Source organism: Gracilinanus agilis, chromosome 2 (assembly GCF_016433145.1).
Source record: "Gracilinanus agilis isolate LMUSP501 chromosome 2, AgileGrace, whole genome shotgun sequence".
NCBI classification, from domain to species: Eukaryota; Metazoa; Chordata; class Mammalia; order Didelphimorphia; family Didelphidae; genus Gracilinanus; species Gracilinanus agilis.
This window is the reverse complement of record NC_058131.1, coordinates 51832892-51846733: the sequence shown is the minus strand read 5'-3', so window position 1 is coordinate 51846733 and position 13842 is coordinate 51832892. Positions and strand designations below refer to the sequence as shown.

At 49.5% G+C, this 13842-nt stretch overlaps 1 protein-coding gene across 1 annotated transcript in view; it reads right to left on the bottom strand.

The window, feature by feature from the left end:
- The window catches only part of PIEZO1 (piezo type mechanosensitive ion channel component 1), a 148801-nt gene that overhangs the window by 39872 nt on the left and 95087 nt on the right, over positions 1-13842 (bottom strand). Inside the window, exons 7-15 of the mRNA XM_044659390.1 lie at positions 13408-13576; positions 12555-12768; positions 10823-10994; positions 10216-10305; positions 9272-9359; positions 5109-5206; positions 3699-3959; positions 3045-3156; positions 335-516 (exon numbers count right to left, since the gene is read on the bottom strand). Of these exons, the coding sequence (XP_044515325.1) occupies positions 335-516; positions 3045-3156; positions 3699-3959; positions 5109-5206; positions 9272-9359; positions 10216-10305; positions 10823-10994; positions 12555-12768; positions 13408-13576 (1386 nt within the window). The remainder of the gene's footprint in view (positions 1-334; positions 517-3044; positions 3157-3698; positions 3960-5108; positions 5207-9271; positions 9360-10215; positions 10306-10822; positions 10995-12554; positions 12769-13407; positions 13577-13842) is intronic.

The following is a 13842-nucleotide window of genomic DNA, read 5'->3' as shown; positions in this document are numbered from 1 at the left end:
CTTTTTTTTTTTAAACCCTCGTACTTCGGTGTATTGTCTCCTAGGTGGAAGAGTGGTAAGGGTGGGCAATGGGGGTCAAGTGACCTGCCCAGGGTCACACAGCTGGGAAGTGGCTGAGTCCGAGTTTGAACCTAGGACCTCCTGTCTCTAGGCCTGACTCTCACTCCACTGAGCCACCCAGCTGCCCCCCATATTTTTCCCATTTTTTGGTGAATTCCCTGTGATTCTGTCTACAATGGGAGTGGAAGCTCCCCGGGGTGGGGAGGCACAAGGAGGCAGACCAGGCCATGGGAGGGATGACAAAAGTGGAGTCCCTGCCTCCGCCTCATTGTACCTGGAAGAGTGTGAGGCACAGCAGGAAGAGAAACATGTAGACGATTTTGTAGACCACGAGGCGCCCAGCAAAGCTGACTACGATGAACATGCCGGCACAGACATAGATCCAGTACTTGGCATAAAAGTCTGTCACCAGCTCCCCCAGCTTCTTGAGTAACACCCGGGTCCGTGTGTGTTCTCCTGGGAGCAGGGCAGGACAACAATGAGGCTGGTGGGCCAAAAAAGACCACCCAAGGGGGCCCTGGCCACCCCACCCAAGCATGACAAGACTTCTGCTCCCTCACAAACTCCCCATCCGTTCACTTATTTACCAACAAGCATTTCTACTGTGCCTGCTTTACACCAGATGCTGAGGATACAAGAAGAAAATGAAGCAATCCCTGCTCTCGAAGCGCTGCCTCACAGGACTGTTGTGATAATCGAATGAGATAATATTTGTAAAGTGCTTAGCTCAGTGTCTGCCACATAGTAGTGCTTACTAAATGCTTTAACGTCCTAATGGGAAATAACAAGTACCCAGATAAACACAAAATATCTACAAAATATATACTAACAACTGAGGGGGTCGTCAGAAAATTGGATCTCAAAGGGGCATCGAGGTGGCTCAATGGATATGATGCCAGGCCTGGAGTCAGGAGGTCCTGGATTCAAATATGATCTTAGACACTTCCTAGCTGTGTGACCCTGGGCAAGTCATTTAACTCCCACTGCCTAGCCCTTACCTCTCTTCTGCCTCAGAACCAATACTTAGTTGTTTGTTTGTTTTAATTTTTATTTAAAACGCTCACCTTCCATCTTAGAATCAATACTGGGTATTGGTTCTAAGGCAGAAGAGTGGTAAGGGTAGGCAAGGGGGGTCAAGTGACTTGCCCAGGGTCACACAGCTGGGAAGTGTCTGAGGCTGGATTTGAACCTAGGACCTCCTGTCTCTAAGCTTGGCTCTCAACCCACTGAGCCACCCAGCTTCCCCCCAATACTTAGTTTTGATAGCATTGATTTTAAGACAGAAAGTAAGGATTTATAAAAAATAAAATAAAAAGGGCCCCTCCAAATGTAGAGGGATCCTTGATTTGAGCCTTGAGTAGTTGATGAGACTTAGCAACTGAGTAGCTATGAAGGATAAAGCAGAGTCAAATAGGAGTCAAAGATGAGCCTGAGGCTGTGGTCCTGGATGACCTAAAGGATGGCATTGGTTTAGACAGAGATAGGAAAATCAGGAAGATGGAGGAGTTTGGTAAGAAAGATGATGAGCTGTTATTACACGTAATTGGAAAAATAAAAAAAATTTAAAGAAGTTGAGTTCTGAGAAATATTTGAAATATCCAGCTGGAAATGTCCAACGGACAGCCAGTGACGGGGGAGAGGAACTCAGAAACCAGACGAGGGCTAATCTGAGAATGATGGGAATCGTCATATTTGGGGGTCACTCCTGCTCCCTTCCCCAGGCCATCCTGGAAATGGTACCCAAAGGTCCATGGGGGCTGTGCCTTCAAGATCCTCAGAGTCAGCCTGCAGACTGCTAATGAGGTCAGTCATGGGTTTGATCCTACCTCCTTTGGTCAGTGACTTAATAATAACAGTAATGACTCTGATGATGGTGTATTTCCTTCCATTTGTAAAGTGCTTTTCTAGCTGTTCTCTATCCACAACATCGGGCCTCCCACCTTCCTGCCTTTGTTCAAGCTGTTATCTCCAGTGCCTGGAATGAATTCCTTCTTCTCTTTCCTCCTTAGCTCTCCTCAGCACCAAGGACAGCACCCAGCACAGAGTAGGTGCTTAAGCAATGTCTGTTGCATTCCAAGAGGGAAAGTTTATACAGACTTTAACCATCCTGTGAGGTAGGCAGGGCAAGAATTTTGAACACCCCCCCCCTTTTTTAAACCCTTAACTTCTGTGTATTGGCTCCTAGGTGGAAGAGTGGTAAGGGTGGGCAATGGGGGTCAAGTGACTTGCCCAGGGTCACACAGCTGGGAAGTGGCTGAGGCTGGATTTGAACCTAGGACCTCCCGTCTCTAGGGCTGGCTCTCAATCCACTGAGCTACCCAGCTGCCCCCTGAACCCCTTTTAAAGAAAGCCTCCTCCTGGTCCACAATTGTTCAAATTTTCCTGCCTCCCAGATTGGTGCTCGTCCCTACACTAACAGAGGATCCTAGATCCAGAAAAACAAAAGGCACTTCAGAACTCATCAGCCCAATTTCCTTATTTTACAGATGAGGAAACTGAGGCTGGGGAGGGAGATAGTCATTCATCACATGTCACAGAGATACTGAGTGTCAGGAATCTCTCTGCTGTACCCCCCTGGCTCATAACTAGACTTCCTTATCCAGACCTCCTGCAAGGGCCTTTATAGGATCGCTGCCCCAGAGCTGCAGTCCAGCTCTGGAAGATGGCAGAGCTGGTTGAATCTTACAGTGGTAAGAGCAGCAGAAAGGGAATTAGGGAGCCCAGGAATTCTAAGGCAAATCCTCTCTGGGCTTGCTTCTGTGGGGGGTTTTGAATAACTAAAAGATGTCTAAAGCCAACTCTGACATTGTGTGATGTCTTCTCTTTCAATGGTGCCTGTTATGTGGTGTCCCCTTCACCCTTGGTCTCTAATCATCATCCCTTACGTCCCCGACTCTTCTTCCAATCCCAGGGGTCTTGGCTGGGGCTCAGACTTGAAGGATTGGGCAACCCAACTAGAAACCTCTCCCGGAGCGCCCACTCACCAAACTCACTCACGGTGACCTCCCTGAGGGTGGCTGGAGGCTGCTTCTTCTTAAGTAGCTTCTCTTTCACAAACTGTCGTAGCAGGAGCCAAAAGGTCAGCGTGCAGAGCAGCTGGGGGGCCAGGAGAAGGGAAGGAGTCAGTAGAGGAAGGACTAGATGCTTGTAGTCTTGCCTAGTGTCCCTTGGGACTCCAGGCCTGGGGACCAAACTGGGGAGCAGGGAGAGAGAGGAAACTGGGGGAGAGGATGAGGGTGCCTCCTTCCCCCAGGGGCAAACTGTGCCTGAATGGAACATAGTCTTTCCCTCTCCTCTCCTCCTTTCTCTCTCCCCTCTTCCCTGTCTCCTTCCCCATTTCTTCTTCTCCTTCTTTCCTTTCTTCCTCCACTCTTATCTTTCTCCTCACCATTCCTCCTTCCTTCTCTTCGCCTCTGATGATCAGATACAAAAACACAGACACACACACACACACACCCTTTTGGGGGCACATATTGAGTTCACACATGATTCATACATGCCCATAGGCCTACACACTCAGTGTGCTTCCATTCCCCCTCCCCATACAAGGGGACACGCAGGATGGTCAAACACACTGACACAGCCATCTAGAGAGTCCCCCCTCCCAACAGAGGAATGCCCAGAGGGCAGGCACTGACCATGGCGCCCAGGTGAAGACAGGGGTAGCGAGTGCGCTCCAGCCCCAACTGGTGTAGGCTCATGAAGCCGACCTTCTTGGGGAGCTCAGGTTCCAGGTCCATGGCCCAGACATACTGCAGGCTGCAGAGGGCCAGCCCGTAGAGCAGGATAAAGGGGGAACACAGCATGGCGAAGTGATGACGGCTCCGCACTATCCAGATGAGGCAGGCCCACAGCAGCAGGACAAACGTCAGCCAGCTGTGGTAGGTGATGCTCCACACCTGGAACACAGGGAGGTCAGAGAGTAGGAGAAAGTGAATGGTTGAGGCCGGCAGCCTCCCCCCAGCCACTGACTGTGGGGATATCGAGGGATGGGCAGGGGATGCTCGGCTCAGATAACTAGCTAGGGTTAAAAGAGGCCCATGAAGCCATCTAATTCAATCCTCTCATTTGCAATAAGAAAATAAGACAAAAAAAAAAAAAGATGCAGTGAGTCATAGTCCAGAGATAGGTTTTAAACCCAGCTCCTCACTTTCTAGCTATTTGACCCTTGGTAAGTCACTTAACCCAGATGCCCAGTTGTTATTGTTCTTTTGTCTTGAAAGTGAGACTTAGATTTGATTCTAAAACAGAAAGTAAGAGTTTAAAAAAAATAAGTCCTCTGGTTCCAAAGGCAGTGGGCAAAGCAGTGACCATCTTGGACACAGTGAATGGATGCCAAGGTGAGAGAGAGGGTACTCCTCATTTGGTCCCTGAGTGCCCTCCCTTTCAAGCCTTCAGGACATATGCCACCTGCCTCCTCTTGAAAAACAAAGAAATTAGTGGGAAGAGTTTTAGAATGGGAGAGAAGAGACCTGAATTCTCATCCAGGCCCCTGCCCTTAACTGTGCGGTCATGGGTAAAAAATTTCTCCACTCGGGGTTTTGGTTTCCTTATTACATAATGAGGAATTTAGAAAAGATGACATCTAAGGCTCCTCCCAGCTCTGACAGTCTCTGTTCTAAGGTTCTTTGCATTTCTGACATTCTCTGTTCTAGGGTTCCTTCCAGCTCTGACATTCTCTGTTCTAAGGTTCCCCCCAGCTTTAACATTCTTTGTTCTAAGGCCCCTTTCATGTCTGACCTTCTCATTCCTCCCAGCTCTGACATTCTGTTCTAGGGTCCTTTCCATTTCTGCCATTCTCTGTTCTAAGGTTCTTCCTAGCTCTGACATTCTATACTCTTAAGTTTGCCTCAGTGTTGATGTTCTCTGTACTGTGGTCCTCCCAGTTCTGGCATGCCATCCTTTCCCAGGTCACGAAGTCTAAATTCCTGGGTCCTTCTCAGTCCTGACATTTTAGGATCTGATGGCATTTGCAGTCATCTTAGGGCTGTGGGCAGAAGAGCCCCCTTTGGCACCATCCATTAAGGCCTCCCCCGATACCTCCTTACCATCATGGCGATGAGAGCACACACATAGCTCTGGTTCATGATGACGTGGCCAAGGGCATGCAGGGGTGAGGTCTCCTTGTGTTCAGCTCGACTACTTCCTAAAAAAAAGGTGGGGATAAGGAGGCCAGATCAGAGAATAGCTCCCCCAACACAGACTCTCTGCACTTACCCTTTCCCCTCTCCCTTCCTGATTCTGGCTTCCATCTTCTATCTTTGCAAATGCCTAGAGAAAATCTGAACTTAACATTCAAAGCCTAGTGAGAAAAAGAGATCCCCAAAACCAAGTATCTTCCAATTTGAACCAAGGCCAGGGACTTCTGCCCTCCTAAGACAGTGATAGTGAACCTTTTAGAGACTGAGTGGGAGAACCTGGGTTCAAATCTGGCTTCAGACACTTCCTAGCTGTGTGACCCTGGGCAAGTCACTTAACTGCTTAGCCTTTGCTGCTTTTCTGTCTTTGAACTGACATTAAGATAGAAGGTAAGGTTTGTTTTTTAAAAGTCAAGGAGAGAAAGAGACCCCCCAAAATAAGATAAACAGGAAGGAAGGGCAACTTCTTTCCTAAAGAGAACTCTCTTTCTCTCACATGGGTGGCTTAATGAAGGTTAAAGAACAGCTCACTCCCAGAACTCCCCAATTCCTTCTGTACTGTTTCAGTTACAAAGGTCCTAAAGCAGCCAGCCCACAGCACTGGACCCAGGAGACCCCGGTGCCTCATCCTCACAGTAGTCACGAGCCAGCAGTGGCAGGGCACGGGAGCTGGCGACCCTGGAGTCTGCTTGGAGCCTGACAGGGAGCCAGAGCTTGAGGGAGAGTCATGGAGACTCACAGAAACTCCGGAGATGGGTCCCTGGGGGTCTGTAGAAATTCCCCTCCATTAGCAGCAGCCTCTACACCCCCTGAATGACATTTCCCCTGCAGGTCAGGGGCTCCCCGGGCTGCCTGGGGGTCTCCAGATTCGGGCTTTGGAGTCAGGGGACTTGGACTCTAATCCTAGCTCTGCTCCTGATGACCTGGGAGACTTTGAGTAAGCTGCTCCCTTCCTCTAGACCTCAGTTTCCCAGACTGTCAAATGAGGAGGTGGGGACTACATTCCCTTCCAGCTATAACAATCAGATGTCTGGAAGGGAAGAGGAATAAGAAATGCTGGGTAGGAGAGACTAGGACCAAGACACAGAGACCATAATAACTAAAGGCTGGCATTCATGGAGGCTTGCAAAGCACCTTACAAGCATTAGCTCACAACAATCTAGGAAGCTACAAGCTATTATCTCCATTCTACAGATGTGGAAACTGAGGCAGACAGAGGTCAAGAGACTTGGGCAGGGCCACACAGCTAGCCACATACGCTGTCCTCCCTAGAAAGGGTCCCTAAAAGGTCCTGCCCTGAGCCTGTCCTGACCCCAGTCTCAAGCTCTCTTCCCTTCCCAGGGATGATAATTCAGGCTACACCTGTATCAGCGAGATCTGACCACCAGGGGGCAGACCTTCCCAACTTGTTCTCCTGGCAGAGCTGTCAAGGCTGGAGAAATTCAGTTTGGTGAGACAACTCTTTTAAGGGCTACTTCAAACTTGATGGAGCAGAAAACAACCCTTGTATGGTGCTCAGGAAAGGGTCTGGGGAAGGCCCTTCTGTCCACCAAATATCTCCACCATTTCCTTTTTTAAACGCTTGCCTTCCAACTTGGAATCAATACTATATATTGGTTCCAAGGTAGAAGAGCGGTAAGGGCTGGGCAATGAGGGGTTAAGTGACTTGCCCAGGGTCACACAGCTGGGAAGTGTCTGAGGTCATATTGGAACCCAGGACCTTCCATCTCTAGGCTTGGCTCTCAATCCACTGAGCCACCCAGCTGTCCCCGCATCACTTCCTTCTTGACATCTCAAATCTTCCTAGGGACTCCCAGTATCTTGCATAGACTAGGTGATACTTAATAAAAAACTAAAAAAAATCCATCCCAAACAAGACTGAAAGGCAACTTCCCCTTGGATGAGGTGGCCAATCCCACTTAGCTAAAAGGGCAGGGGGAAGAGAGCCTATTGTACCTGATACTGTGCCCTGAATGTAGAATCAAAGGACCCATGCTCTGCCTCTGCCTCTAGCTGGGTGAACTGGCAAAAGATGTCTCTTTCTGAGCTTCACATATTTTACTTGTAATAGGAAGAAGGAATATTTTTTCATTTTAATTAATTTTAATTAAATTTTTTCCCATGGTTCCATGATTCGTGTTCTCTCCTTCCTCTCTTCCCTCCCCACTCCCAGAGCTGACAAGCAATTTCACTGGGTTATACTCAACTCCTATTTCCATATTATTCATTTTGTAATAGAGTAATCTTTTAAAACCCAAACCCTAAATCATATACCCATGTAAACAAATGATAAATCATATGTTTTCTTCTGGATTTCTACTCCCACAGTTCTTTCTCTCAATGTGGATAACATTCTTTTTTATAAGTAGGGGGATATTTTCTTTAACTCTTGTCTAGTTCTTATTCTAAATTATTCTAAATTAATTAATTACAATTAATACTGTATATTGGTTCCAGAGAAGAAGAGTGGTAAGGGCTAGGCAATGGGAGTTAACTGACTTGCCCAGGGTCACGCAGCTAGGAAGTATCTGAGGCCAGATTAAGAGAGGACATTTAAAAAAAAATAAAATGAAATAAATGAAGTGGATCAGACTAGATGATTGCTAAGGCTCCTTCCAGTCATAATTCCAAAGATTCTATGATGGGAATTACATCCTTTTCTGAGCAATGGAATCTTCATGAAACTCTTTTGGACCAAATGGAGAGATAGGAGCTAGATGATGATATGTTAGGTGAAGGAATGAGTAGACCCAATGTGGAGTCACTAATGACATGCCAATATGGCCGGAGGTTTTTAGTGGAGGAGCCTAGGGATCAATTCTTGGCCCTGTGCTGGTTAAAATTTGATCAACCACTTAAATGAAGGCATAGACGGCAAATTTCTAAATTGAAGATGGCACAAAGATGGGAAGGATATCTGGTATGTAAGGATGAAAGTCCAAAGAGATCTCAACAGGCTGGAACAATATGCCAAGTATTTACTAGATGAAATTTAAATGGAAAGTATTACACTCAGGTTCAAAAACGTGAGCTTCCCAAAGACAAAAGGAGGAAGCTGTGTCTAGATAACAGTTTAGATGAGAAAGATCTGGGGGTTTTATAGGACCACAAGCTCAATATCAATCAGCGGAGAAATAGGAATAAAATAAAAGCAATTTTGATTTCTGACAGCCTTCAGAACACATCTGGAGGTCCTAGGCATCACCTCAGAGGAAAGGTTCTGATGAACTGGAGAGTGTATCTATAAGGACCCTTTGAGGGACTTCCCCACATTCTCTACTCAGGAAAGGGTCTGATTCCTGCCAGAAGACCTCAGGATTAAGGGGAAGAGAACCTGGGATGATGGAGAATTGGAGGCCAAGCCATGTCCAAAACTGATGGGAGGAACTGGGATATTTAGTCTGGAGAAGACAAGTCTTTGGGGAACGATAATCGCTACCTTTAAGGAATTCAGTGATTGGTACCCAGAAGAGGGATTCGCCTTGTTTTGCTTAGCCCAAGAGGGCAGAACTGGGAGCAATGGGGGAAAGTGGTAAAGAGGCCAGTTTTAGCTCAGTTTAAGCAAAAACTTCCTGGGCTATCTCAAAGGCAAATGGGTTGCCTCTCTCGCTGGAGGGCTTCCAATGAAGGCTGGACCAGCCCTCCTCAACATCGTTCCAAGTAATGGGAGGCCCTGATGGAGGACCTCTGAGGTCTCTTCCAACTCTGAGCTGCTGCTGGGATTTCTGAGCGGGGATCTGGAAGGAGGAAGGGGCTGGGCAGCCCCTGAAAGTATCAGGAGGAGAGCAGAAGAGGCGCTGGACTTGCTCTCCCTGTTTTGTCAGCACGGATGAGCCTGTCTGATGAAGATGGAGCTGCTGGTAGGAGAAGGCGGTGTCTGCTCTGACCTCCCACCTATCACCAAGGTACAAAACAGGGTCCCGACTTCTCCCTCAGACGCTGGAGTGTCTCTTGGCCAAACTAGAAAACTAGAGTGAGGACGGCCACCAGGTGTGGCTGGCAGTGACAGGGCTGGCCGAGGACATGTCTTCCACTGCACCATCCCCTGACCTGGTCCCTTTGGCTCCTCTTACCTGGGCGATGCTGGGTCAGAGTCTGGCTGTTCAAAACATGTATAGTACAGTTCTCTGTGGCCTCAGTGGGACTCCCGGGCAGCATGTTCTGGAAAATTACCAATAACAACAATTAGCATTTCTATAGCACCTACTATGTGCCAGATTCTGAACTAAACACTTTACCAATATTATGTCATACTATGCTCACAACAACCCTGGGAGGTAGATGCTATTATTAGCTCTGATTTTATAGATGAAGAAACTGAGGCAAACAGATTTTTTTTTTTTTTAGTGCCCACAGTCACATAGCTGTTAAATGTTTGAGCCTGGATTTGAACTCGGGTATTCCTGACTCCAGGCTGAACACTCTCTCTACTGTTTTACCTACCTGCCTCTAAAAGAAAGAAGCCCTCCTCCCCAAGAGCCAGGGAGTGAGCTGGGATGGGTACAGGGAAGGGGGAAACAGAGGAAGCAGGGCCCCCTAAATGGAGGAAGAAATGTTGGGGAAATAGATTTCTGCCTCTCAGCTATTATGGATCCCACTCCCTCTCCAACACTTGGGGTCCCTGGAGTCCCCCGAGAACCAAGGACAGGTAGGTAGGAAAGGTTGGCTTCCCGTCTCCTCCCCTGGCTGCCTCTCTCTAGAACAGGAGGTTTTAATCTTTCTGGCATCCTGGTCAAACTAGAGACCTTTTCCCAGAATCATGGTTTTAAGTCATTGAAGAAAATGCTCCATTTTAGTTCTAAATGAAGGAAGAAAATATTTTTCCCTCTCCAAGTTTAGGGATCTTCCTTGAAACCTCTCCATGGAATGAGGGATCTGGGACTGGATAGCAGGGCTCTGCAGAGGCCAGCTTAAGAACCTCTGTTCCTTTCTCTGACCCATCTTGGCTGTCAGGAGTCCCCTGGGGAACAGGCCACCTCCCTTCCACCTGAGAGGCAGAAGGGCATCAGGGTCTCACCTTGGTTTCCTCCATGGCCTGGGTCCGACCCTTGGGTGCCTGGCCTACCTCCATTAGCTCCACTTCTTGTTCTCCCTCAGCATCCTCCTTCTGATGAGTGGAAGGCAGGAAATAACAACAAAAATTTATTCATTTAAGTTTTTTTTTTTAACCTTTACTTTTTGTCTTGGTAACAACTCCAAGACAGAAGGATAAAGGCTTGACAAACAGGGTTCAGTGCCTTGCCCTGGGTCATACCGGTTTTGAACCCAGATGCTCCCAATTCCAAACCTGGCTCTCTATCCACTGTGCCACCTATCTGTCCCATCCATTAAGGCTTACAAAATGTTTTTTTCCCCCAAGAACCCTATGAGGCTGGTGGTACTATATTACTGTACCCATTTCACAGATGAGGAACTGGGCTCTAAGAGGCCAAATGACCTGCCCAGAATCACGTAGCTCGTCAGTGAATGAGCCAGGACCAGATTTTCGTCTTCCATCTCCAAGATCAGTGTGTTCTTTCCAGCACACAGAGGAAAGGGACTCCTGGCATCTTTCTCCCTTTCCCAGAACACCCCAAGCCTCCCTGGACAAATAAGCGTTGACCCTCTTGCCCTGGGCTCCTCACCTGGTCAGAGGGATCCAGCCTCCTCAGGGTGAGCAGCAAGGCCACGGTGTAGTATAGCAGCAGCAGGACGCCTGGATTCACGTAGACGGGCCAGTCGTGGCTGGTGTTAAGGATGAGGACGTTGGGGTTGGTGCAGTTGGTGAGGCTGATGATGTCCTTGAGACCAAATACCCTGGGCAAAGAGGCAAGAGAATCACCACCTATCTCCCGAACACGGGGACCACCCTCAGGTCTCAGGGTGGGAGACAGACGGGGGGCTCTAGGGAGGGAGCAGAGGCAAAGCTTCAGGAGATGGGGGCTCAGGGGGAGCGGAAGGTAGGGTCAGGGACTGGGGGAAGATGGATGGATGGAGGCTGGGGAAATAGGGCAGAGAGAGGGATGTAGGGTGTGGGGAGGACACTGGAGTCTATGGGAGTTCAAGGGAGAAGATGAGATCTCTGGGGGAAGGAAAAGTAAACCTCAGGACCAGGAGATGAAAGAGATTGAGACTGGGGAAGAAATGGGAGGTGGGAGTCAGGTTAGGTGGATGGAGAATAATAAAAAATTAATAACCAGCATTTATATGGTGCGTTAAGGTTTGCAAAGAGCTTTGTAAGCATTAGTATCTCATTTTACCCTCACAGCAATCCCAGGAGGTAGGTGCTAGTATTATTCCCATTTTGTGGAGAAGAAAACTGACACCCAGAGGGGTTTGTGACTCACCCAGGGACACGCAGTGATTTGGCTGAGGTTAGATTTGAACCTAGATTTTCCTGATTCTAGGTCTAGGGCTCTACCTACCCACCACCAAAGGACCTAATCTGAGAAGGGAGCCCAGAACTAGGAGGAGAGAGGGAGATTTTGAGTCAGAGGAGAGGTGAGAGCCCATGGGGAGCCAGGGGGATGGAAACTTGGAAGAAGAGTTCAGAGGATGAGGAACTGCAGGGCTTGGGACCAAGGTCAGGACTTGTGGGGAGTGGAGGAAGGATTCTCCTGGTCCTCTCTGGACTTCGGCACCCTTTCCCAACACTTAATCCCACGTTTTGGATTCCACACAGTAAATCTCTAATCACAAGACTATGGTGTGACTCACGGTCTGTTTTCATAGAGGATGAGGGGCAGTGGGGGGAAGGCAGGCAGAAAGGGCCCTTTGCCCCATTCCTAGGCCCATTCCAAGCAGGCTGGGCTCCATCCTGCCTGAGTCCACAGCTGTGTTTGGGTGCCAGAGTTAGGTCCCTCCACAGTTGTGCTTGGGTGCCAGAGTTAGGCCCCTCCACGCCCTCAGCTCAGCTCCTTCCTGACCAGTTCCCACAGACTAACTCCCCTGGCTTCAGGTCCAGCTGGCAGCCTCTGTCCCCCTCATTTCCCCCAACCTCCATTCCCCAGCTCCTGCAGAACTGTGGGAGCTCTGGGGCGTGGAGCATCTCATCAGCTGTCAGACACGGTGAGTTTGGCTCAGCAAGTTCTCCCCGCCGCCTCCATCCCACCCCACTTTGGCAGAAGGAGAGCCTCCGAGAGGCCGGGCCTCGAGAGGGGGCATGTCCCACGAGGACTGTCGAGTGAAAATAAAAAGCATTTCAGTCCAAGTTCTCTGCAGGACGGGAAGGGAAGCTTGGCTAGCCTCAGGCCCAGGATCTGGGTCCTCCTTGGAGCCTGGACAACCGGGATGGGGCAGGGGTCAGAGCCAGACTTGGCATCTCCAGGTCCGGCCGCTAAGCTGCTGTCCCAGGGGGTGGGCGTCTGTGCCCCTTACCTGGCCCAGATGCCAGCAGGTGGGAGCAGTGTCTGAATAAAGGATGTCTGATAGCAGTAGAGGCAGAGGAGGTGGCCCCCCGAGAAGCAGCCCACCATCACGCAGAGGGCATTGAAGCCCAGGTGGCTGATGGGGAAGTGACAGGCCCACCAGGTGCAGAGGCCCAGGAACAGCAAGTAGTAGGTGCTGGAGAAGGCAGAGGGCAGAGTGATGCCTGCAGAGAGACAAGAGAGCCCCCAGGCCTGTTGCAGCAGCAGGAGGGAGACAGGAAAACAGGGGAGATGTCTCGTGGGCATCCTGGACTTCTTCTGGCATCTCAGAGAGGAGGGGAGAGACCTTTGTGGCCACCCAGCTCAACTCCAAAATGGAGGCCTGGGCTCTCTCCCATCTCTCCCCTCTACCTTGGATGGAAGGGATCTGCGACATCACGGCCAGTTAGTGCCAGAAGGGCCCTCAGAGTCCATCTAGTCCAGTCCTTTCATTGTACCAAAGGAGAAACTGAGTTTCAGATTAGGGGCAGGGACTGGTCTAAGGTTATTAAGGTGGTCAGGGACTGGGCTGGGCTCCGAATCAGATCTCCTGACTCCCAAGCCAGTAATTTTCCCACCTGCAGTCTCTCCTATTGCACTTGATCTTGGCTCACTCTATAAGTGGTGACCCCCAAGTGTGGCTTAGGTAGGGTGGTGGGAAACCACTTGCCAGAGACCTCACATTCCAGCCCTGTTCTTTAGGGTTGGGTTAGAGGCTGAAGGATACAGCCTTAAAAGTCATTCGCTTTTGAGTCAATGCCCAAATGTACTGTCCTAGGCATGGCTCAGTCCAGTTCTTCAGGGTCCGTGCCTGGAGTGGGTACCTGCCAGGGCCAGCAATACAATGGCCAGGGTGTTTCCTGTCGCTTTCAGCAGCCAGTGGACGGTAACCCTGAGCTTCACAGCCAATCGAGATGCCCGGTTTGAGGCCTCCTCTGGAACTCCTTGTGGCCCAAACTGATGGTTGGCACTGGCCTCCCTCTCATCATTGTCCTGAATTCAAGAGAAGGAGAGGGAAAGGAAGAAGAGAATGAGAAAGGGAAGGAGGAAAGGAGAGAGGGAAGAAAGAAGGAAAGGAGAGGGTGAAAAAGGGAAGGAAAGAAGGAAGGTAAGGAGGGAGGGAAAGAAGAAAAGGAAGGAAGGAAAGAAGGAAGGAAGAAGAGATGGGTGGAGGAAGGGAGGGAAGAAAGGAGAGATGGAGGGAGGGAGGAAGGGAGGGAAGAAAAGAGAGATGGAGGGAGGGAGGAAGGGAGGGAGGA